The sequence below is a fragment of the Nelumbo lutea genome, chromosome 2 (genome assembly GCF_056320005.1).
Source record: "Nelumbo lutea isolate HS-2025 chromosome 2, American lotus-T2T, whole genome shotgun sequence".
In the NCBI taxonomy this organism is placed as follows: Eukaryota; Viridiplantae; Streptophyta; class Magnoliopsida; order Proteales; family Nelumbonaceae; genus Nelumbo; species Nelumbo lutea.
In genome coordinates this window covers 9,709,738-9,735,793 of record NC_142685.1, presented here as the reverse complement: position 1 = coordinate 9,735,793, position 26,056 = coordinate 9,709,738, and the positions used below count along the sequence as shown (strand labels likewise).

At 40.2% G+C, this 26,056-nt stretch overlaps 1 protein-coding gene across 2 annotated transcripts; it reads left to right on the top strand.

The window, feature by feature from the left end:
• Positions 1 to 10,449: 10,449 nt before the first annotated feature.
• Positions 10,450 to 19,260, top strand: LOC148868468 (omega-3 fatty acid desaturase, chloroplastic-like). 2 transcript variants are annotated; one of them, XM_088971359.1, is made up of 9 exons: positions 10,450 to 11,023; positions 16,639 to 17,005; positions 17,149 to 17,238; positions 17,366 to 17,432; positions 17,610 to 17,702; positions 17,816 to 18,001; positions 18,111 to 18,191; positions 18,436 to 18,573; positions 18,688 to 19,260. In XM_088971359.1, the coding sequence occupies exons 1-9, from the start codon at positions 11,011 to 11,013 to the stop codon at positions 18,877 to 18,879; spliced, it is 1,227 nt and encodes a 408-aa protein (XP_088827485.1). In that variant the 5' UTR covers positions 10,450 to 11,010; the 3' UTR covers positions 18,880 to 19,260. The 2 variants fall into 2 exon arrangements, with proteins under 2 accessions (XP_088827485.1, XP_088827483.1); XM_088971357.1 differs by lacking the exon at positions 10,450 to 11,023 and having other exon boundaries at positions 16,112 to 17,005.
• Positions 19,261 to 26,056: the final 6,796 nt, after the last annotated feature.

Genomic DNA, 26,056 nt, shown 5'->3' with positions numbered 1-26,056 from the left:
TTTTAATTAACCTAAAAAATAATTAACGGTTAATCAAACCAATATTTATATTTATTTATAATATATATTATAAATATAACAAAATCAAAAAGCAAAAAACCAAAACGATAGTACCAATTCGATTTCAAAACACAACCCATAATTGGATTAATCACATCAATGAAGGGTAGGTGGGAGATGATAGTTTTGATGTACAGCCACGGAACCAGCCGGTTGGACCATTGAGCTTTTAAATTTTCATATATATATAAGGCAACTGTGGTCCATGTACTTTCTTTTAAGGCCTGCGCTGGAGAAGAAGGGACCACCTACAACAATTATATACTGACAAAGCATGATGAGCAATAAAACCCTTTTGGCCCGCATTACTGTTCAAGGATACCCCGTTTCTCTTTCCCTTTCATCATTTCACTAGAAAATGACTCTTTTTTTAATTGGAAAATGATATTTCACTTCAGCTCAGGGTCTGAATTTTTAGGCCCAAAGGACAGTTTGGATTTGGGGCACTCACATATATATATATATATATATTGAGTTCCTTATTTTAAAAATTAAATCATGTTTCATTTATAACTGATAACCTATCTATATTATATTCTAAAATGCAGCTCTCCACATCATAATCTTCATATTGCTTCCCAATCTCTTTACAAAATTGTTTTTTTATTTTAAAAATAAAAAGTTAAATATGGGGCCATTTAAATTCGCCCACAACCAATTCGGTTAATTTTAACATTAACCCATGCATGGCACAAGTCTCCTTCTAGTTTTTTTTTTTTTTAATCTAACAAAAACAATAACTTATATTATCAGCTCTATTCTCCCTTCCTACAAGTTTTAGTAGCCAAATCATGAGCTATCTAATTTATTAGATTGCCTCTCTATATGGTGTATTTTATATCTGTCAAAGTGTTTTTGTAGGTCCACCATTGCATCTCTAATTCTAATTCTCTATATATGTACTAGTAATACTATTTATGATGTCTACAATGGCTAAAGCATCACAAAATACCACCATATCTTTTATATTTCTTTGCTTCCTAAAGACCTGGAATAAGTGCTTCCCATTAGGCTTGCTTAACTTGGAGTTTGTAACATGTTGCTGCTACTACTTTGTTACTCCCTTTCATCAACACATATTATTAGGAATCAGCTGCCCGATTTAACAATGGCATGAATGAATCATCGATGTTGATGAGGTGTAATTTGGCATGATCTAGTAAATAAAAGTCATGTGGGCATGATCTGTCTGCAGGATGATAACTCAGTAAAGGGAGTCTACTTAGCGGTATGCGGAGTTCGACATAAAGTCACTTCGGCATAAGGTCACCTCGGCATAACACCACCTCGGCAGCTAATCGAATTTGGGGCCCGGAAATCGAAATGACACGTAATAAATCCCAATAGCTTCCCAGCATGCTTCGAATATTATAGGATCATAGTACATAACAGCAAGCCTTATCTTCTCCCCGTTCGAATCGGGGGGCGATAATGAGGTTCATTGACTAATACATTACTCATCGACAAAAGCGGAAATGGATCTCGTCCATTTAGGCTGCGGATCTCGGAACTATTCCGAGAAACTCGCAATAACTTAGCTATATAAAGGCATCAATCCTTTCATGGTCCAGGTACACGCAATTACTTGCATCCAAGCTCTCTAGCACTCAAATTCTAGCTCGCCCCAGGTGCTCTTATCCTCTGCCTTGCAGCTTGGTCCAGCTCGCTACACAACTAAGTTCTAGATCATCTTCCAGCTAAGAACTTCCAGATCGTGCATCATCAAATGTATAAGCAGTATTGGGATTCTTCTATTTATGGAACATTCTGCATTTTCCTTCTAATTTCATCTAAAAGAATAGAACTCAAATCATTGAACGTTTTTATAATAAATTTTTTATTTAAATTAGGAAATTTAATCAAACACATAAAACATGGATCTCACATCTTTTTAAAGTTTGTTTTTTTATACATAATCACATGTTTGAAGAGATTAATATTTTTTTTTCTTTTTTAAGTGGAATTAACTATTTTCACCTTTTTAAGAGTGGGTAAATACATGTCTAAAGAGGAAATCTTCAAATTGATTTCATTGCACTAAAATATCAATCAATACAAAGGTCCTCCCTAACTAGTTTATAAATGAAGGGGAGAATGGACCATGTATAACAACTAGAGACTGATAGAGAATAATGGAAAATAAAACCGTTTGGACCGGCATGGTTGTCAAATGGAAATATCATAAAAATTAAAGGAGACCTTAATTCTTTTTGTCTTTTTTATCATTTCATGTGTTAGCTACTGATAATTGAGACAATGGTAGTGTTAGGTTTATGGTTCTAAATAATGGCGGTATGGTTTCAAAATCATACCATTCTTTTTATATACAATGCAAAAGAGGATGCTTTTTTTTGTGAATAGTGATATGTGAGAATTGATTGTATGATTTATGTGTACGTGTATTTTCACTATTTACTTTGATGGTATAAAGACACTACAACTAAAGCCACATGAGTATGTCCAACTTTTATGTATAATTACATTAAGGAACCTTTTTCTAGTATAGATTAAATTTAATCTATACTACTTTAAAAAGTACAAATAACCTCAAGAATTTTTCTGGAATTTTGTGAAGATAAAATTTATCCCTCTATATTTAAATTTATTGATAAAAAATGAGGATAAATAGGATATTCGGTTATTGATATTAAATGAGTTGAAAAGAGTTAATTTTAAGATATTCAATGCATTCAATTATCTCTCATTAAATCTAGCATCAATGTATTAATTTGCATTCACCTTCATTGAATCATATATTTAAGGCTTCTTTGTTTCCTCTCATCATTAAATTCTATAATTAAATACATACATAATAAATTAACAATTTCAATAACATAAAAACTTATACTTTTAAAATCTACCTAGAAAAAATAGTGTTTTCATCTAGGTAGTGGTAAAAAATTAAACCATTTGGGTCAAATGAGCCGATCCATGTTGCCACAATTAAATAATAAGTATGATAAACAATGTTTTAAAAACTGACCCACTTTTTCTTTCGAGTCACAGGTATCCGGTTTGACCGTCAAGGTCAAACGAGTCAAACTGCTCTACGTCAACACTATGTGTGTGTGTGTGTGTGAAAATACATATTTTATTAATAAATAGTATTATTATGTTTTACATAGATTTTATAATTATGTTTTACATATAATATGTGTATTATGTTACATTTATTTATATTTTTTAATTCTGTTTTAAATTTTTACTTATAAAAAATATTAAAAATTGCAATTTGGGGCCAAAAGTGTTTTTTTCGCAAAAATAGCAAGGCAAGGCACATAATACCCTTAGAACGTATAGGTCTTGAAAAGTTACTCAAAAAAGAAAAAAAAAAAAAAGATAACCCAAATCGGACATCGGAGTGCAAAGCTATGACTTCCAAAAGTTTGCACATAATTAAGTGTGTAACTTGCAACTTAGTTACTGGGTCGAATAGGTTAATGGTTGAATTGCACAAGTTAGACGATTTTTAATTAAAAGAAGGGGTTTCAATAGAACTAAACCTAGAATCAAGGCCGAGTGACAGTTCAAACGGTTCAATCAGGCAGGTCAACAACAAGTTGAAAGCATTGATTATAAATAAGAAATATTTTTATTAATGATGAAAATGAAATATAAAATTTAAATTCTACTAATTAAATCCACAACATTAATTTTAATAATATAAAAATAATATTTTAAAAAATAATTTGAAAACAAAATCATTTTCTTCCCTTTCGATGGTGGGTAAGCAACTCAACCATTTGGGGTCAAATCCGTTAATAAATAATGTCATAGTTAAAAAGTAATAAAAATTAAAATATATAATACAAAAAAAAAACTGGGCATGCCATTAATATGTCATATTCATTGTAATGAACAAAAATAAATATGAAATGTAAGAAGTATTTTTGTAAATGATGAAAATGGAATGAAAAAAATTAAAATCAACCTAAAAATGAAATGATGTCATAATCAAATAATAAAATTTTTAAAAATAGAAAATACAAAGAATCACAAAAATAAATATTATACATAAGGTATAATTTTATCAATAATGAAAATGTAATCAAATTATTATTTTTTGGTCGTGGGTTAGTGGTTTGTGTCAAATGGATTAATCGATGATATAATAGTTAAATAATAAGTATTTAAAAAATTATAAAAAATACAAGTAATCAAAAAAATATATAAAAAAATATATATTAATTATGTTAAACAAAAAATAAGTGTGATAAATAAAAAATATGTATATACACAAAAGATAAAAACATACAGAGTTTTGTTAAAGACATTTCAAAACATTTATAATGTTATATAATCATGATATTAAATAAAAATTATTTTTGTTTAAAATAGAAATGGAAAATAAAATTGAGTAGTAGTAGTAGTAGTAATAGTAGTAGTAATAATAATAATAATAATTGTTACTGTAATTTAAAATTTTTGTAGGTACACATTTAAGTCTATTTTTAACCATATTGTTACTTTTATTAATTTTCAATTTCTATCCTTACCGTGATATCAGATGAGGGTGGATTTGGCCCTCCAATGACATTATGACACATGGCACCTCATGACAAGTAGGTGCAACCCGACACTTCACAGGCAGCTCGCTACTAGGCAGCTCGCCACCAAGCAGCCTGGCACTTCATAAGTAGCTCGGCACCTAGCTACCCGACACTTCATAGGCAACTCGCCACCAAGCAGCTCGGCACCTCACGGGCAACTCACTTTCCAGTCAGACCGACTGTCGCGTGGTAATTCCAAGGATCTCACCATCGTACCCCGCGTCTTACGGGATCGTACCTTGTAACGACTATATTAGCTCACCCACTCCCCGATTCAGGTAGAAATGGGCAACCTTACCGGTTGGTGGCGTTATCCCTAACTAACACGGAAATAGATCCCATCACAGCGGGGATCCGGGAATTACTCCATCAAACCTGCAAGGACTCCAGTATATATAAACCTCACACCCAAGGACGAAGGTATGTGTAATCCCTGCTCTCTAACTCTCTCACAATCTGATATCATTTTCAGCTCACAACTAAGTGCTAACCTAGCCATCAGAGTCACCCTGCCGGGTAAACAACCCCGGGTTCCCTGATTCAATTCTTGCAAATCAACCAGGTCTGCCGTCTACAAAGATGAGCAGGCTGTCTCCTGTAGGGAGCAACCGAATTGCACTACACTAGGCAGCTCCACTTTGGCCTCTTTGAGTCATCGGCCACTTGGGAGCAGACCAAATAGCCAGGTACTTAGCCAAAAAAATGATACATGAACAAAAATCGATACATCAATATCTAAAATTAAAGTAATTAAAATGAAAAAAAATTCATATGCAACACACATACTTAATTACTAGTAACAATATAAAAAAAATAATTGTACTAATTACCTGAACGAAATAACACATAAATGTTGATTGTATTCATATATCACAAAATTCTAATAAAGTACAAACACAACCATAAACTTATTATTTTGTTTATTTTTTAAATAAAGAAAATATGTTATAACTCGAAAGGAGTACAACGTTTTCCTCGTTGGCTGCAAGTATAGAAATATGTTTTGGTTGATGCGCATGAACCACTTGTCCGCCCAAGGATATGTATGCATGAAATATAAGATGGATTGGATTGTCCCATTAAAAACATTTACACAAAAACTGTACGTCTCTAAACTGATGGACTCAGTGGCTCTACCTCCACGCTCCTCCTGATTCCTGAATTATGAGTTTTCATGAGACATCAATGGTCGAACTCCAATCATATATTTGAACTTGATTTTGGATAGAGTTTTCTTAAAATTGGTAAAAAAAAAAAAAACTTATTAATTTAGTCAAAATCTATTCATCATGTGGATAGTTGAATTGGGTCATGGGTTACACATTACAGTACGTGCAAAACCTATGCATTTTAAGACACCAAAGGGCCTTGCCTCACTATTTTTGCCAAAACAAAATCCTTTTTGGCCTTAAATTTCAATTTTTAGTGTTTTTATAAGTAAAAAAGTAAAAAAAAAAAAAAACTGAAATAAAAATATAAATTAAACATAAAATAGTTTTAAACTTGTATTTGCATTATATATATTTGTATTTATACTCCTTCCAAACTGAGCCTAAGTCTCATTTTGAAAATAGTATAAATACAAATATATAGAATGCAAAATCCTATATTTTCTATGTATTTGTAATGTACATATTTGTATTTGTACTCTTTCCAAACTGAACCCATCTGTATTCTTTTTTAAGCTGAGCCTTTTTTTTTATCCCAAACTTTGTTCAGGTAGAAGAGTGATCCTCTCAAAATTTATTAACCATTATCAAACAGAAAATTAAAATCAGGTTTTCAAAATCGGACTGGACCAGAAAAACTGGGAACTGGTCAGGTGACCGGTTTCGTTTTTCCCCAAAACTAGATTTTCTCAAAAAACTGTTGATTTTGGTCAACAAACCGCTGATCCGGGTGATTAATTATTCGAACCATTCGAACAGTTTTGACCATTTTTTATTTTTTAATTTTTTTGTTAGAATAGGCCGACCGTTCAATTTGAACAATTAGACTATTCGGCCCAGGAACCGGACCCCTGACTGGTTCATTCTCCAGGTCAGTTTTAAAAACCTTAACTAAAATTAACAAGAGAGGAAATAGCCCGAGCCTAAACTGCAAAAATGATCCTCCATAAACTAACTAAATCAAAATCAGACTAATTGCTAATCTATCTGCTTTTTTTTTTTTTTATGTTAACATTGGATTAAATTGAATAGTTCTGTTGCGTTATGGAAAAGGACACTTATATACACCAGTTGAATCTTTAGCCACCTTCAGCTCTAGTCAATGTTGTTGGATTACTTTATAATCCCGCAACCAAACTTGTTTCCATCCTTCCTTTGTGGGTAGTAAATCCACAAACGATAGTTTCCCAATTGCCTACGATGTGTTAATATCTTGTCCATAACTTTTAATTAAACCAAAAGTGTTAAAAGGTCAAAGACGAAGGTAATGGGCCCCCATTGATATTAAAGAGGCAAGGAATAGGCCTTGAGGTGTTTTGAAGGTAGAAACAAAAAATGGGATTTGATTCTAAACATACAAGTATGGAAATATTCTCAATACACGACTGTAAAAATCTAATGAAGACAGTGTGAAGATGGTTCTATGAGGACCAAATTCGAACTCGATGGAGACTTGAAGCCGTAGTTGAGAGCATGGTCACTAAAAAGGAGGATTGGTATATCCAACCCGTGGAATTATAGGCGTAGCCAAGGTACAAAGAGATAGTGAAGTTACTTAGGGTTAGGGTTATGTGGTTTAGGCAAGCCTTGCCTTGAGGGTTATGCCTCATTGGGTTGCCTTTCAATAGCCTTTTAAACTATGAATTCAACTAGAGGTTTTCTAGCTTAAGCCCAGCACAGCCATGATCAAATTTGGCAGTTTAGAATTAGAGGTACAAGCTTGATCAAGATGAGCACCTCAGTCCAACTCGAGTTGTTGAAACCCCTAGCTAACCCAAATCCAACCCAAGTACATTGAGTTGTCCCCTGCTTTTCACATGAGATGAAATTGGAACTAGGGGTGCAAAATTAGGTAGGGTTGCAATTTGTTCATATTTGAATTTGAATTGGATCATATCCATTGAATTTATATTGAATTCAAATTACAAATGGACAAAAGCACAATATTCATCAAACAAACTTTATGAATAAATAAATAGAAATTGTAAATATATATGAGCATATATAAGTTGATCCTTAATGGAATTGAATTCAAATTTAAATTTGAACAATCAGATACCATTTGTAGCCTTAAAATCATATCAAGGTGAAGTTAACTCTAGTCCAATTCAAGTTGTTGAAACCAAACCTGACCCTAATTCTAATCCTTGGGTTCGACAGAAAATAATTTTACATCCCTAATCCAACTCAACTAGCCACCCAAATTTACAAAGGTACCTATAAATAAATAAATAAATTAACAAACTAATGCAAATATAAATATATTGAATGTTTCAAGTGGTACATATAACAATTAAACCGCCTTTATCATATCCTCTCTCCCCCCAGCCCCTACTCTTACATCAATGGCAAATTATGTGATGCATGAAGTAAACTTTTTGGAAAAAAAATAAGGGTTTTTATTGGTCCACCCCAACAAATTTTAGCTCCACCATATAATTGGGGTAGGTGTCAGCTCAGAATTAATGATAATACATAGGTGGGTATTGATCCTATAGGTGGGGGTATTTAAAACTTTTTAATTGTTATAGAATGTAGTAGAATTTAGAATTCTAAGGTGAAGTGCAGTATAACTTTTACAAAAAAATAAAACAAATCAATGATAGAATAGTATACCATAATTGCTATTCTTAATGTTGTTGAAGTCTTAATGGCAAATATATCTTGTAGAACGTGAACCATGGTTTTTGAATTATTATTGATCCAAGCGGTTGGATTGTTTGGACTGAAAATTAGCCAAACAATCTAATGTTGCGTGATCTGACTACTCCCTGTTGGAGGATGATCTGGCTTCTAGTCGGGCAGCGAGCTAAGTGAATCTGCAAGAAAGGATCAGAGAACCCATGGTGGCTAGTCCTACAAGGTCGCTCCGATGCTTAAGTCAGTAAACTGATGCGAGCTGAAAAGCTTTGAGAGCTTAGAGAGCTAGAGAGCTAGAGAGTAGAAAAATCATGCGTGCCTTGCACCATCGAGGTTGGTGCCTTTATATACTGACATAGTCGTGGAGCTCATGAAAGAGCCCTGGGATATCTGGAGTGTGGAGATAGAGTTTGTTCCACTTCCGAAGGAGCAATATACAGGTAAGGCTTATCGTTCCACTTCCGACTTTGGTGGAGTCGGGATGAGTCCTCATCGTGATCTCGAAAAAGTCGGGATCTGTTAGCTCATCATGATCTCAAGGGATTCAGAATCTGTTGGAGAGACCTCTGGGGTTGGTTACGCGGGAATCAGTTACGTGGCGATTCGAGTTGTTGGTCCCGAGCTGATATTTCGATCTTTTAGTTTCAAACTGGATTGAATACCGAGGTGACTCGATACTGAAGTGAGCTTTGTGCCGAGGTGAGCCTTATGTCGAGGTGGCTGAATTCTCGAGCTCAATTATTTCAAACTAGGCTCGTCGGTCTGAGCTGTCACCTCTTAGTCAGGTCGTGTCTACGTGTCCCCTTCTCACTAGGTCGCGCCAAATCACCCTTCATCACAACCAGTTCTGTTTCATCTTTAAATTATTCATTTGCTAAAAATTATTGACTTGGTTTGTGAGTCGTTGACTTGACTCGTTAAATCATGTAAATCATGGATCCATTTGACCTAGGCAATAATTTTGGACCATTCTTTTTTATTTTAACCTTTTAAATTGCAAATGACCAAATCCATTTGGACTAAAAGGATTGGATCATTGACCGATAATTGGTGAAATGGGATTCAGTCAGTGCAAAGCCTGTTCAAACAACCATTATAGCCTTGCATTGGGAATATCTCCCCATGAAATAAAGTATAGAAGTATGGAAATGTTCCTGATGCAAGGCTGTAAAGGCTGTTTGAACGGGCCTTGCACTAAATGAAGCCGACTACAAAACCGGTGGCCAAAACAGTTGTGGTTCTGGATCGGTTTTTAAAATATTAGTGTAAACCAACGAAAAATAAATATACCATATAATTATCTTTAGCAAAATATAGATTTAATGTATTGCAAAGATTCATAGTTCAAGGTGGGCCGGGTATAACATTTTCTAATCCTAATAGCCCCCAAACTATACACGGAGAATGTTGGTTGGTGGTAGGGCCGTTCACGGGTCGGGTTGGGTTGGTTTACAAGGGTTTTCCCAACCAACCCGACCTAGTCGGGTTACATGAGGTGGAAACCAAAACCGACCCACTGATAGGCAAAACCGACCTGGTCGGTTTGAGTCAAGTTGGGTCGGTTTGGGTCAGTTTCGGTTTTGCTCCTGTACAAAAATGATAGAGAAGCTTAGAACTAGAAGGACACCTAATTCTATTGTAATTGCCTAATGGGTTGCCTATTTGGTGTAAAAGACTATAAAAATTAGGATAGATACAATTTAGTTAAGTAGTAACTAGAAGATTGGGCTGTTCTAGTTCTAGTAGAAGACTAGTTAAGTAGGAAATTAGGAACTACCGAACTAGAAAACTAATTGGTTCGGTTTGGTTCGGGTCAGTTTTGGTTTTCACATAAGAAAACCGAAACCGACTTGATATATCGATTAATGATTTTGCCCAACCCGAAATCAACCGGTGCTGATGAAAACCTGACCAACTCGGGTTGGATCAGTTTGGTCGGGCTGGGCCTTCTTATGAACAGCTCTAGTTGGTGGAACCCGTTAACCCCAAAAACCTCTCATGACTTTGGAGCATTTCACGTATGACTAGGAGGTGTTTGATGAATAGTCTGATCACCATGACTTAGCTATCGTGTGGAGTGGAGTTGATGAGTAGGAGTAGCTACGAATGAAGATCGTATATCGCGGTTGAGGTCTGCTCCATATGAGCTATTTCAGGCAAACCCCTTCAACTAACTTGGACTTTGGGAAGGGAGGTTGCACGTTAATCGCATCCCCCACGTAATAAAGGACGTGAGTCACGTCGAATAGAAAAGGTCAGGCCTCACTCACGGTCACGGCTTCTCGTGTCATTAAATGGAGGGTATTTGGTTACATCGCAGATTCAAATTCGCGGAGTGCAGAGATCCATGGAAATGGTTCATGGAGCCCTAAGTTATATATAGCACGTCATGTGGGTGACATCAGATTCCGTAGCGAAAAAGGCAAACGGCCATGCGAGAGCATCTCGTCTTCTTCTACTGTTGATTTTTTTATTATGATTTTCCACCCACACTATAAATCAAGGGCTTCAGCTCTCCAACTGATGCGCAACAAATAAATCCAGAAGTTGGAAGGAGATTTGCTTCGAGTAGAAATCGTAGCTGCTGCAGTATGCCGGAGTCAGGTACGATTTGCACGCCTTCTTTTTGGCCAAATGCCCCAAACTACTATTCTCTTTCTTTACATGTACCTTTAATGTCTTCTCTCCTTTTTGAACCAGTGAGCTACCCTAAACTAGCTCTATCTGGCTGGGATTAATTACATTTGACTCGATTCAGGCTGCATTTCTGAATTTAGCCATAGAGGGCCCTTTGAATTACCCGTGCATTTATTTATTTCCGCATGCATTGTGCATTTTATGATTTATATGAAGCTGTAGAGCGTTTCTTCTTCTTCTTCTCCAAGAGACCTACCGCATTTATTTGTTTCTCTATGTATGATGGGTATGAAAAATTTGAGAATGAAATATTTCTGCTATTTATTTATATTCTTCCTTCAAAAACTTCTTTTTTTGTCCTACCCCATTAGTTCATTTTGATGTAAACGGCGAAGAAAACAATGTTTTAATTGTAAAAAAAGGAGGAAAAAATAGCTCAAATATTTCAGAGTGAAACTTTCTGCCCATTTTGCATTTAAACAAATTAAAAAACAAACGTAGTCAGGTCATTTCTCCTCTGGAAATCCATATCTATTTTTTCTTATATATCTATAGCTAAAATTTCCTAATAAACACATTAAGCTGAACATCTCTCTTCTCTCTCTCTCTCTCTCTCTCACTCTCTCCTGTTTTTTCGATCCGCACAAATTCTGGTTGTAGAAGTAGAACGGATGTTTCTTTTACTAATTTTCCAAGCTTTTGTGCTTTGAAAAAATGTCGATATGTGTGTCAATGCGCATTTGTGAATGTTTTTTGGTGGAAAAATCAGATCAGGCTTACATGCTTTTGCTTTTCATCCCTAAGCACTGCAAATTTTTGCATCTTAAAAAGTCATGCAGTGCAAAATTTTTGAAGCCATCTTAGAGGAGAGAATAGTTAACCAATGAACATTTTTACTCCCTCTCTTCAATATTTTCTTCCCTCTCTATCTATGCAACTCTTGTCCAACAATCGTCTCTTCTGTCGCCACAAGAACTTGATGGATAGATTAGTTTGGTTATTATGATGATTTGGTGGGTTTACGATTTATGCGGAGATATTTCTGTTTTTGAGTAGGAATTGTTTGGGAGTTTTGATTATTAGATCTCAGTTGTTGTCAATCAAATCAAGCAATCGCCATTGTAATCTTTGGCGGTGGCAACTCTCGAATTTTACCTCCCATTTTAAGTTCCTACAAGTAGATCGATAGAGCAAATGAGCTTAATAACTGAACTGAAAATGTACCATTATTCACTCCATTTTACTTGAAATTTGCACTCCAAACAAACAGAACTTTCAGAGTTGAGAGTTCAGTGCAAACAATAAGATTGTAAAATTTATTTGGGGGGGGGGGGGAGGGGATTATCTCCTTTGTCAAGACATTTCCCTTTTTTTATTTATCTTCTCCATTACACAACCCCTTTACCTTGTTCTTTTTCCTTTCTCAACTGGTTTGGTCATGGAAGTAACTTTGACCTTTTCACGGTCGATGTTAAAGCCGAGTATCTTATCCAACGTTCAAAAAATTTCAAAAAACAAGAAGCCTATAAGCGAAAGTATCTACTGTCTTTCTTTTTTTCATATTTATTTATATCAAGAAAGTATCTACGTTTTAAAAGAGCAAAAGTATTTCTCACACTCATGAGAGCGGCAACACAACAGCATAAAACATTTTCTAATGGAGAATAAAACCCCTATTCTCTTGTCATTTTCTTACTGAAAATGATGGACGTTTGCTTTTCAATGCCAAGAGAATTTTATTGGAAAGATAACAGGAGAAAATGAAGAAAAATAAAAATTGGTGAGTGTTTTTTGGTTTTTCTATTTCTCTTCTTTGGTTTTCAATCTTGTTTATATCTTTATGAGACCAAAGCTTATGGTATTCCTGGGAGATATTTTTACCAAAACAATATGATTACTTGCTATTGTGATTTATCCAGAAAAGCTAGCATTTTAATATTTCTTTCATGTATTGGCAAGACTACTAAATATGCTAAAGAAATTTGTAAAACCCTAGACACGGTCATTGTTTAATCCCAAGCCAAACCCTAGATGTGGGGTCATGTCCCACCTCCAATGACTGCACTTTTCAGCTGTAATTCAACTTAGAAAAATACCACATTTCCTCCACTTCCCCACTTAAATATATATAAAAGATGCTTGTCTTGAATTCCGTGCATGTCATAAAAGTTGAAATCTAAATACCCTATATCATGCATACTTAATATTTGTACATGTTCTTACACTGAATTAAAATATACCCTTTTAAGTGATATATGCAAAACAAGGAAAGAGCATGCACTCAATCCTACTATGAGATTTAGGAATGGCGGACGGGGATCTTAATTCTTTGATCTCTTATTATACAATAATTCTTTGGTCTTAGTTTATGCACTTAAATTATTCTTTGTAAAAGGATTCATGTGGGGTATCCAACTTGTTGTGCAAGAAATATAGAATTGCTCTAAGCATCTGCTTGTAACAAAGAAATAAATGAATTGGACAAAAGAGTCAGAAAAGAATCTTAACAACCAACCAAAGAAGGAAAAACAGTAAACAAAATAATTTTTGTTTATTCTTTTTCTATACTTGTTCTGAGTTATCTGTCCCTATTATGGGTCCTAAATGTATATTAGCAACAAAATTAGAATATTTATTATCAAATTACTAAGTTAAACTGTTAAAGACCAATAAAATAAAACTGGGCCTGGTTGGGTCTGACCCGATAAACCCCATTGACAAATTTCCAAATTCAAATCTTACCAAACTCTGTCTTGGAATGGGCGTGACATGAGATGGTAGGCAGGTATAGGAGATGCTCGTGATACACGGAGTCGCATGGGACGACTGGACCGACCAAACAGGTGAAGGAGGTCAAAGCCTCAGATTCAGAGGTCCAAAGTCCAATTCCGTACAATGGAATTGGAATTCCCTTCTTCCCCTTCACCGCCCATCCCCATGGGCTATGTTTTTCTTTGTGGACCCTAGGCCCTAGCACTTTATTATTGACTTTTATAAGATCTCACCATGAGATGAGATCAATTTGAAACTGGGTGGGCATAAGTACAATACTCAAGTTGGGAATGTATTGTATATTGTGTTTGGATCTGTTCATGAGCTGGTTAGCCTGTTGGGCTTGCCGAGCTTGGCCCATTTTAATTGGGCTTAAGTCTATTTTGAGCCCCACGAATTCGGGCTTGGGCTGCTAAGTATTAGGCTCCAATTTTTTTTTTGTCTGGTTTTTTTAATGTGCAAAATGTATAATTGGACAAAAATAAGTTAAAAAAATATAAAATTTAGAAGATAAAACCCAAGCCTGGACATTTTTTATCAATAAGTAGTAAAACCCATAACCTGGATAATGCTCCTCAGTCCTCACACACTGCTCTTTGCATCGATCTCATACCACATCCAGCTGTGCATCGGGAACATCTCCCCTTAATGACAACATACAAGTACGGAAGATGTTTCGGATGTACAGCTGCAATGTGGTGTGAGGATCACCATGTGAGGAACAAATCCGAATTCCTGTATTGAATTGTATTGTCCCAAATTGTGATATGTTAATTAATGGTTTGCTCTCATGTATTGTCCCAAACTTCCAACTATAATATAGTATCATTTCAATTGTGATAGATTGCTCTCACCTATTGTTTTTAATTGTATAAATTCATGAAAATTTATAAGACGGAGGAATACAAATAACCTTTTTTTTTTTTTTTTTTTTAATTCGTTGGGTTTACATTAAAAAGAACACGCAGCCTCTTTGCCTCTTGTACGTAAGCTGCCGAGGGTTTCACATCTGCCCCTCACAGAACGTGCATGTTCCCAATATACGGTTGGGATGTACTGTGAGATGCTTATGGGTCTCTTTCTGTGGGGGCAGATGTGAATTGGCTGCCGAGTGTACAGTTTACACCATGCGGTGAAAGAAACGAGTTTACCTGTTTATGCAACTCCTTGTGAATTATTCGTGGTACAGACAAATGGATCCCATGTTAGCAGAGTAGAATTCACCCATTTTCCTTGAACAAGGAATTGGGATATGCTACTCACACCTAAGGGTGTCAATGTACCGGTTTTGGATTGGATTCTGTTCAATCCGGTCTAAAATATTTATTAGATTGGATTGGACTTGGCCCTTCTGTAACAAATTTACATTAAATTGACTTGGATTAAGCCAATCTCTGATTTATTGATATAAGATAAGAATATATGTCAACAAATTGGGTTTGAGTTGAAACCAATCCAAATTAAAATGAATTTGAACAGATTGAACGGTCTTGACATTGAATTGGATCAATCTAAACTGGTTCAAAACATTCATTGGATTGGATTGGATGTGGTCCATTTATAATGAACTCACATTGGACTAGATTGGATTGAACCACATTCAGTCCAATTGACACCCCTACTCACACCGACCTTACAGCCAGCCACACAAGTTTCAGATGTGTGACTGGTACATGTGATCGGTGTGAGGAGCAGCATATACGGTTTCAATGAATCCCTCTTGGTGTAGGGTATACAAGTCTTTTTATCAGAACAGAAGCCTTCACAAGGAGTGGGCAGATCCACACAAACTCTGCCACGTCTACTCACGTAACATCGCAGCCACACAATTCTTATTATGTTAATGTAGATGAAAAGAAAAGTTGTGGCTGGTGGCTGCGATCAAACTGCGTCACTCACGTTGGTCTAAGAAATAAAAGAAAAAGGAAAACGTCAAATGGTAGCTACATGGACAACGAACCTCCCTCCACTTTCTTCGACCTATCCTCTCCTGTCCTGCTTTCACGACCACTAACCCCGATTGGGCAGACTGGGCATAGTATCCGGTTCGTGTGAAGACTTTCCAGGAGTATGTGAGTATGTGAATGTGTGACCATGCAGCCAGCTATTCCATGTGTCGGGACGGGACCCACCATTTGAAACTCGTGCGCATCACACCGTCCAGTCATCCTTCGCGCGGACGGATGTAGTCAAAGAAAAAACATATGCAGGTATTAGTTTTACACACGTGTCAACCATGGTGTTCGCACATGTAAGCACCTGCACCACCTGTTCAGGTTCAGCCTCAGGTCACGGCTGCTGCACTTAAAGAAGCCATTCTCCTCCTCTTCCTCCTTTCCGTCTGTCTCCCAGTAACAAAAACTATACTATATATATAGGGCCACGATAGAGGTGAATCGACGGAGCATAAACGTGAGGTTCTTGTTAAAGATTGAGAGGGAGAGAATCTATCTTCTTTCACAGTGTTATCTCTTCTTCTCCTCGCATTATTTTTCCTTTTTCTTTAATAATTTCTATAAAGTATCTCAAGCCCCAGATTGACTCTGCTTCCTCATCTTTTCTCTACATCTATTATAACCATACGTGTTGGAGAGCTACAGATCTCTAGAGCTCTCCATCTGGGTCTCGCTCTCCAATGGCGGCGAGCTGGGTCTTATCAGAATGCGGTCTAAGACCTCTGCCTCGCTGTTTTCCTCGGCCCAGAACTGGAGTTTTCTCCAACAACCCCACCAAGATTAGTTTGCCTGGGTGTAAAGGAGGTGGCGGTGTTCGTGGGATAGATCTCAATGTTTCTCCGATTTGGGTTTCAGGCGCGCCTACGGACAGAGATTGGGGACTCAAGGTAAGCGCTCCCGCCAGAGTCGCACCTGTTGAGGATGAGGACAGCGGAACCAAGAAGATTAATGGCGTCAATGGGATTAATGGGGTCGACAAAGAAGATAAGTTTGATCCTGGTGCGCCTCCCCCGTTCCGATTGGCTGACATCCGAGCTGCCATTCCGAAACACTGTTGGATCAAGGACCCTTGGCGCTCGATGAGCTACGTCCTCCGGGATGTTGTTGTGGTCTTCGGCTTGGCGGCAGCTGCGGCTTACCTCAACAATTGGGTCGTTTGGCCTCTTTACTGGGCTGCACAGGGAACCATGTTCTGGGCTCTCTTTGTCCTCGGCCATGATTGGTAATTTCCTACCTCTCTCTTGGTTAGACTCGATAAAGGATTTCCTCTTTTTCATTCTTTTCTTGTAATTCTAGGCAACTAGCACCATATCTTGTATTCCCTCTTTTTATGGTTTTCCTTATTCGAGTTTTTGGATTGCGCAGCGGTCACGGCAGCTTTTCCAACAACCCAAAGCTAAATAGTGTGGTTGGGCATTTCCTGCATTCCTCAATCCTTGTACCTTACCATGGATGGTATGTTCTTATGGCCTGTTTCTTCAATTTGTGGGGGAATATCATGATTGTTTAGAGATTTCATGAACATAGATGAGCTTTGGAAGTTCAGTTTCTTAACAGAATTGTACATTGATAAACATTGCAGGAGAATCAGCCATAGGACTCATCACCAGAACCATGGGCACGTTGAGAATGACGAATCATGGCACCCGGTTAGTAATTCTATTGTTAATGTCTTCTCCACCTTTGTTTTCTTGAGTAACTGAGTTTTACACCAAGTCCTGCATACCTGACACACTGATTGCTTAATGCAACATGTGCAGCTGATCCGGACTTTGTCTTCTAATCTGATTTTCTTATTTATATTTGGATTATCTCCTCTCTTGCAGTTGACCGAGAAGATTTACAGAACTTTGGACGATAGTACTCGAACATTGCGGTTCATGGTGCCTTTCCCCATGTTCGCATATCCATTCTATCTGGTAGGTGTCCTGTTTCTTGGCTGGTTCAAAATCCATTTGTGCAGTGGAATAGAAGTGCCAGAAATCCGATGTGTTTTTTATTGTTCTCTGTTATGTGATTGATTGTGTTACAGTGGAGTAGAAGTCCTGGAAAGACGGGTTCCCACTTCCATCCCGACAGTGACTTGTTTGCTCCTAACGAGAGGAAAGATGTGATTACATCCACCGTGTGTTGGGTAGCAATGGTGGCATTGCTTGTGGGGTTGTCCTGTGTAATTGGTCCGGTCCAAATGCTTAAGCTCTATGGAGTTCCCTACTGGGTAGGCTTAGTTCCTTCACGGTTGATTGATGCATTTCTTTGGTTTCTTGAATTCCTGCTGGATTATTGTCTCTGCTCATAATATTTTCTCTTGTGCCTTTTGAATGCAGATTTTTGTCATGTGGCTAGATATTGTAACTTACTTGCATCACCATGGCCATGAGGATAAACTTCCATGGTACCGTGGAAAGGTATTGTTTCTGTTCTAATGTTTCACCTGTTTATTGATTGTTAACAGAAAAAACTTGTAAGCAGAAGCTAAATGTAATACGTAACACTCATTAAAAAAATTTTGGTTTCAGTTAGTGTTTTTAGCTGCAATTTACATAGTCAAAGTTCCAACCTTGTTAAGGAGACGGTGTAAAAGTTTGTAGAGGCATGGAATTTTATTTAAAATGTTAATTTAAGCCAGTGGTTTGTATTGGACTGTGACAGGAATGGAATTATCTGAGGGGAGGACTTACCACGCTTGATCGTGACTATGGTTGGATTAACAACATTCACCATGATATTGGGACCCATGTGATTCATCACCTCTTCCCTCAAATCCCTCACTATCACCTGGTTGAGGCAGTAAGTGTTAAATTCTTTCGTTCAAACAAATAATTCTCACAAGCAACTATGGAAATCAATTACTCAGTAGGAAATGGAAAATGGTTCTTATCATTTGTTACGGTGACCCTGCAGACAAAGGCGGCAAAGCCTGTACTTGGGAAGTATTACCGGGAGCCTAGGAAGTCTTGGCATCTACCATTTCACTTGATCGGAGATCTAATAGGGAGTATGAGACGAGATCACTATGTCAGTGACACTGGAGATGTTGTATACTATCAAACGGACTCAGAGCTTTTTGGATCTTCAAAGACGAAGTCAGCGTAATGTCCTGGTGTCTTTTCAAGTTAAATGATTCTCAGTGACCAATCTTCATAGTTAACAATTATTGCTGGTGGTCTGAAACCTGCCTCCAATAATGCTTCTCTCTGTCAAATTCCACGGGGGGAGAAGAGAAATGCATGAAGATGGAAGATGAAGCCTATTCTTTTAAAACATGGGCACAAAAGATTGCTGTAGTTGGGTATTTATTCCAATATTTAGTGGGTATTATTTTCCTATTATAGTTAAGGAAGCATTTCTATTTGTTTACCTTGAATCATTTTAAGCATCCCTCATTTCTCATTCACATAAAAGTTATATAAAGGGGAAAAAGGGAAAAAAATATGAAAAGATTATAATCTCTTTGAATGCTTACGTTCAATTCAATTTTGTCTCCTCTTTTTATTGGGTATTGTGGACTACAACACGGCTTGAAGATAACACTACAGTATAAATGATTGATCTTTGAAGAGGGTACTTGTATCTCTGTAGAGTACAGACTAGAGGGAAGAATAGCCCAGCCAACCCATCTTTGGAATGTGAGGTGGGCTCATCATCCTAAATGATCACTGGCAGAGGACTTTTGGAGCCAAAGCCATTGAAATAGTGGTATCAGAATTTTATCTTTTTTATGCTTAGGCCTAAGTTTCTCAACACCAAAATCTAAAGCACTTTTAGGCTTTTAGCTAGTGGTAGTGGATAACTCCAAAGTCCTCGGCTTATCATCTATCTATGGCCATATATTTAAAAAAACATATATGATCGAGGAAGATTTGGTTCGTCCTCGTAATTACGCAATACGTGGCAAAGGTAACAGTTTGGCATAACAGTGCGTCCAAGGTGTGAGCACCATAGGGAGGAACCAGCGGTTCGAACTCCCTACTAGGAGCTCGAACTCCCTACTAAGAGTCCGAACTCTCTACAAGGAGCCCGAACTCTCCCTTAGGCCCTGAGCCAAACACAAAGGGTAGTAACCCGAACTGGTCTGCCCCATGGCAGTTTGGGATACACCTCTATTCGAATTTAAAACTTCACCTCGCTCACCACTCCAATACTTCGCCCCCAGGACACAGAATTGAACAATCGTACCATGCCTAACATCGAGGAAGTTCATATCCAGGGGTGGTGCACCTGACTGACTTGGGATCTGACGCTTGACAGTCGTCTACCACCGCCACCTGCCATTGCTATATCCAGTTATAGAGACGGTTCCGACAAGGAACAGTGGCGGTTCTATCCCAACAGAAGGAATGACACATGAATTGGCAGAAGCACAGAAGTAATCATATCCGACCTGACAGAAGCCTCGGAGTGAGTGCGCGAAGTGGTTATAAAAGGCCCCTTACCCCCAACAACAAAGTATGTGAACTTTGCGCCATCTGGTTTTATCTTGCCTTTGAGAGACTACTAACTTGAGCTTCGGAGCAATCTCACCGAGTTGCCCCCGGAATTCCCTCATCTTCCCCGTATCAGGCTCCCTGTTACTCCAATCGAAGGCAAGGTCATTGACAGCTAAGACCAGTTGGATTGCACACTATCAATTGGCGTCGTCTGTGGGAACGCTTCTAAAAGCCTCCCCCTAAAACTCTCATAACCTTCTCTTCTTCCAAAAAACTCCAACACCCATGGCTTCTTCCAATAATGACGGACGTGGCACAAAAACGAACACCACCGGGGAAAAACTCCAAATCCCCATGGTGTGCATCGAACAGTTCACCATCCCCCTTCTAGTGGATGGGATCCCCAGCTTGAATGCGCCACAAGCAGTGGCGCCCCTAAACCTTCCTGCCCTGAACATCCCTCTTCCACTCCCCATCGAAACAACTTTTGCTGAACCAACTGTTGTTCCAATGGCGACCCGCCAGAACCAGTTGGATAACCTAATGCAATGCATGCGGGCAATGCAAGCCCAAATGCAACAATTCCAGCAAACATCAACTCTAGCAGCACCAAGTATTACACCACTTCTCTCAACACCATTATCAGCAGCAGTTCCCTTAGCTACCCCTAAACCAGTCACTGCTTCCACCTCGGCACCCTATTCCGAAGCCGGTTAAGGCCTCCCCTTAGGGTGGACGCCCTCACCAAGGAGAAGCCTCCCAACTCCAAAACCACCCTAATAGCTAGGCCTCGTCCCCAGGCAGAAAGGAAAGGAAAATCACCCCCGCCTCGCAGCTCGCAAGCAGGTCGGGAATCTCGCCCGCAAAGTCAGCACCTCTGCGCTCCAAGCCTGAGTTCCCGCTCACGGAGAACCGATTCAGTGCCCTAGCAGCAGACTACCAACATTCCGGGCCCATCGAGCTCAGCAACACAGAGGCCAGCAGCGCCAGTACCAGGCCCGCTCAACAACAAAGGTGCCGACGAAGTCGCCGAACTACCACCCGTGTCCTGCCCGAGCTCAGAGGTAAGGAAGAGACAAGCTTAGACGAGGTAAAAGCTGCCCCAATTCTTTCAGTTCCTTCCCCCCTCGCATCAGAACTCCTGGCAGTCCCCATGCCCAGAGACTTCAAGCTCCCACCTCTAGACAAGTACGATGGGTCCTTTGACCCCAACGACCACGTCGATGCTTTCCAGTCCCAAATGCACCTCGCTAGGGCCAGTGAATCATGCATGTGTGTGGCCTTCACCACCACCTTCAGGGGGGTGGCCCGCACCTGGTATAGGAACCTAGCCCCCGGGTCAATAAAAAGCTGGACCCAGTTTGTGCAGGTCTTCACTACACACTTCGTTACCAGCAAGCGGTGCCCCAGAACCGAGGAAAGCATCTTCGGAGTAATCTAGAGGGAAGGAGAATCCATCTGGGGCTACATCAAGCGATTCAATGAAACATGCTTGCAGATACCGCGATTAGACCCCGTAGTACAGCTCGCGGCGGCCAAAAGAGGAGTAACGCACAAGGAGTTCAAATGGCACATGGTAGCTAGCCAGCCCGCGACCGTGGCCGATTTCCTCAAGTTCGCGGTTCATGAGAACAAAGGAATAAATCAACCAAAGAACCGAAGGCGGGGTCGAGAAAAGAAAAAGAGAAGGCGAGCCCTCCAACCCAGGCGACAGAAGGAACCAGACCCGAGAGGCGAAGCCAAGCCAGCCGTCCCGAGCTCCCTTAGCGATTCGGACGGATTACACGCCATTGAACACAAGGCGGACCAAGATCTTGATGACGATCAAGGACGCCCCATACGTAAAGTGGTCACCTCGCCTAAAGAGTAATCCAAACGAGAGAAATAAAAATATGTACTGTAGTTTTCATAGAGATCACGATCATAGTACCGAACAGTGTAATAATCTCTGGGACGAGATAGAAGGACTCATCCGTTGCGGATACTTGAGAAATTTTGTACAACATAATGATAATAATAATAATAAAGTAGGCCGGCAAGGGGAGCACGGAAAGGATGCCCCCGAATCCAGCAGCAGACCGACCGAAGCGTTGCAGAGACAGCCTCCAAAAGAAAGGCCAGTTCGAGGAAACATCCATGTGATAGTGGGAGGTTCGGTAGTAGCAGGGCGTACTTCAGCAGCAGCCCGGACGTCAATTCGCTAGGCAGCCCGAGAAGAACAGAACCCCCCAAAGAGGCCGAAGACAGAAGAACCGATCTTTTTCATGGAAGACGACGCGAGAGGTGTCCACTACCCCCACGATGATGCGCTTGTCATAAAACTGAGGATCAGCAACTTCAAAGTCAGGCACGTACTTGTGGATTCAGGTAGTTCGGCAGACATGCTCTTCAAGTCGGCATTTGACCAGCTACAGTTGCAGCAAAGCGAGCTGAAGCTCGCAAACACTCTGGTGGGCTTCAGCGGAGAGGAATTCAGGCCCCTCAGGAAGATAACAATACCTATGGAAGTTGGCACAAGGCCTTGTGCGGTCAGACTCAATCACGATTTCCTGGTGGTCGCGACCCCCACCCCATACAATGCCATAATAGGGTGGCCAATTACGCGTATTCTGCGGGCAGTGGTCTCCACCTACTATCTGGCAATGAAGTTCCCCACATACCAGTGTGGGGGTAGTGCGGGGCGACCAGCTTGAGTCCTACAAGTGTTATGCCCTGAAGGGAAAAAACCAAGGCAACCGATGACCTCGAACTGGAGCAGCCTACGGAGTAGGGTGAGGAACGAGCTTCGCCCACAGAGGAAACGGTCACGATCCCGACCTCAGCTACAGATCCGGCTCGAATGCTACAGATTGGTGCTTCCATCAAGGAGCCTCTACGAATTGAACTGGTGAGTTTCTTACCTCAAAATTTAGATATTTTTGCATGGTCTGCGGCCGATATGCCCGGTATTGACCCTGGCCTTATAACTCACAAACTTAACACTGACCCTATAGTCAGACCCATTAGACAGCAGAAATGCAACTTAGCCTCGGAGCGTTGGAAGATAGTCGACGAGGAAGTCGAAAAGCTCCTCGCAGCAGACTTCATAAGGGAAGTTCATTACCCGAGCTGGGTAGCCAACCCAGTACTGGTGAAAAAGGCAAACGACAAGTTGCACATGTGTATCGACTACACCGACCTGAACCAAGCTTGCCCAAAAGACTGCTTCCCCCTCCCTAGAATTGACCGCCTAGTGGATGCGACCTCGGGACATGAGTTGCTAAGCTTCTTGGACGCCTACTCAGGCTACAACCAAATCAGAATGGACTAGTCTGATGAAGAAAAAAGCAGCTTCATAACCGAGTTCGGCCTATACTGCTACAAGGTCATGCCCTTCAGACTGAAGAATGCTGGGGCGACCTTCCAAAGACTTGTAAATAAGTTGTTTCAACCCTTAATTGGCACGGAAATAGAATGTTATGTAGACAACATGGTCGTCAAGACGCAATTCTCACAGGAATTAGTACAAGACTTAGATTCTATCTTCCAAATTCCGTGTCAATTTAGCATGAAACTGAACCCCAACAAATGTGTCTTCAGTGTCATCTCGGGTAAGTTCCTAGGGTACATTGCCAACTGATGCAGTATTGAGGCCAACCCGGATAAGATAAAGGCCATCCTAGATATGAGACTACCCCGAAAGGTAAAAGAGGTTCGGAGGCTAAATGACCACATAGCCACTCTGAGCTGCTTCATGTCTAAATTAGTAGACCGCTGTCTACCTTTCTTTAAGGCAATCAAAGGCAAAGGGTTCGAATGGACTCAAGACTGCCAGCTCACGTTCGACAAGCTAAAGAACTACCTCGCCATGGTGCCAATCTTAGCCAGGCCCGAGGAGGGCGAGGTCTTAGAACTGTACCTCTTGGTGAGTGACAAGGTGGTCAGTTCGGTACTAATTAAAGAAATAGATCTGGTCCAGCGGCCCGTCTATTATGTTAGTAAAATTCTGCAAAGAGAAGAGACGAGATACCCACACATAGAAAAGCTACCATACACACTGGTAATTGCAGATCGGAAACTCCGCTCATACTTCCAGGCTCACATCGTCTTGACTGACAAACCTCTTAAGCAAGTCTTACTCAAGCCCAAGGTTTCCGGTCGGCTGACGAAGTGGGCCATCGAGCTCAGCGGGTACGACCTCCAGTACAAGCCACAAACTGCCATTAAGGCCCAAGCCTTAGCAGATTTTATCACCGAGTGCACATTCAGCATCGAAGCCCTTGTGCCGATTGAGCCCGAGATCCCCAGTTCAGGCAAACCCAGAGCTCCAGGCCAATAGAGTCTGAACCCCATGGAGTAGCAACCAGTGTGGCATCTCTCTTGGTTAGGCCAAGCGCGAACTGGGATGAGGAGCCCTGGATCCTTCATGTAGATGGCTCCTCGAACCAGCAAGGCAGTGGGGCTGGAATAGTCCTATGCGGCCCGGGTGGCACGAAATTGGAATACGCACTACGCTTTGAGTTCGCGGCATCCAACAATGAGGCAAAGTACGAGGCACTGATAGCTGGGCTGAACCTGACGCAAAAGGTAAGAGCAAAGCACATAGTTATCTACAGTGATTCCCAGCTCGTGGTAAACCAGGTTACGGGCGAATACGAAGCACGCGAGCTCTCCATGATCACATACTTGGCAAAAGTAAAGGAGGCTCTGTTCAACTTCCAGTCACATTTCATCAAGCAAATCCCAAGGTTAGAGAACACTGAGGCCGATGCCCTGTCCCGGTTAGCCAGCACGAGTCACAACACCATGAGAATCGTGTACATAGAGGACTTACCTCGGCCTAGCATTCTCGGCGGGGCAGAGGAGGTCACTCCCGTCCTTGAAGTAGAGCCGAGCTGGATCGACCCACTCGCGAGCTTTTTGCTAGATGGAACCCTCCCAGCAAACCGCAATGCAGCCAAGAGGGTGTAGTGCCAAGCAGCCAATACGTCATAATAGACAAACGGTTGTACCGACGGTCCTGCACACTCCCCTACCTGTGTTGCTTGCGACCTACCGAAGCCGAGCTCGTATTCCGCGACACTCATGAAGGATTGTGCGGCAAACACTTGGGGGGCAGAGCCCTCGCCCAAAAGGCACTTCGACAAGGATACTACTGGCCAAGGATGAAGGCAGAAGCTGTCAAGCTAGTCAGAAAATGCGACAAGTGTTAGAAGCATGCCAGTATCCACCATCAGCCTGCTTCCGACCTCAAATACCTCACCAAAGGGCCATCGACCTCCTAGGGCCATTCTCGCCAGCAACAGGTGGGAGAAAGTTCCTAGTGGTGGTAGTCGATTACTTCACAAAATGGATAGAAGTTGAACCTCTGGCAACAGTTATAGCCCGAAACATACAAAACTTCTTTTGGAAGAGCATAGTATGTCGCTTTGGGCTACCTCAGGTACTAATCTCCAACAACGACAAACAGTTCGAGGATATCAAGTTCCAAGAATGGTGCCAAAATATGGAAATTCGTCAGAACTTCACATCGGTCGCACACCCGCAGGCAAACGGTCAGACAGAAGTAATGAACAGAGCCATCATCCGTGGATTGAAAGCACGACTAGACTAAGCTAAAAGGTTGTGGGCGGATGAGCTACCAAGTGTTCTATGGGCTCACTGAACTACAGAAAAAACCGCCACGGGAGAGACCCCCTTTAACCTCACCTACGGCACTGAAGCAGTAATCCCAGCGAAAATCGAAATACCTACACTGCGATTAGAGGCATATGACGATCAGACAAACAAAGACGAGTTATGTACCAACCTCGACCTACCGGATGAGGTAAGAGACCTTGCGCACATCCGGACAACAGCCTACC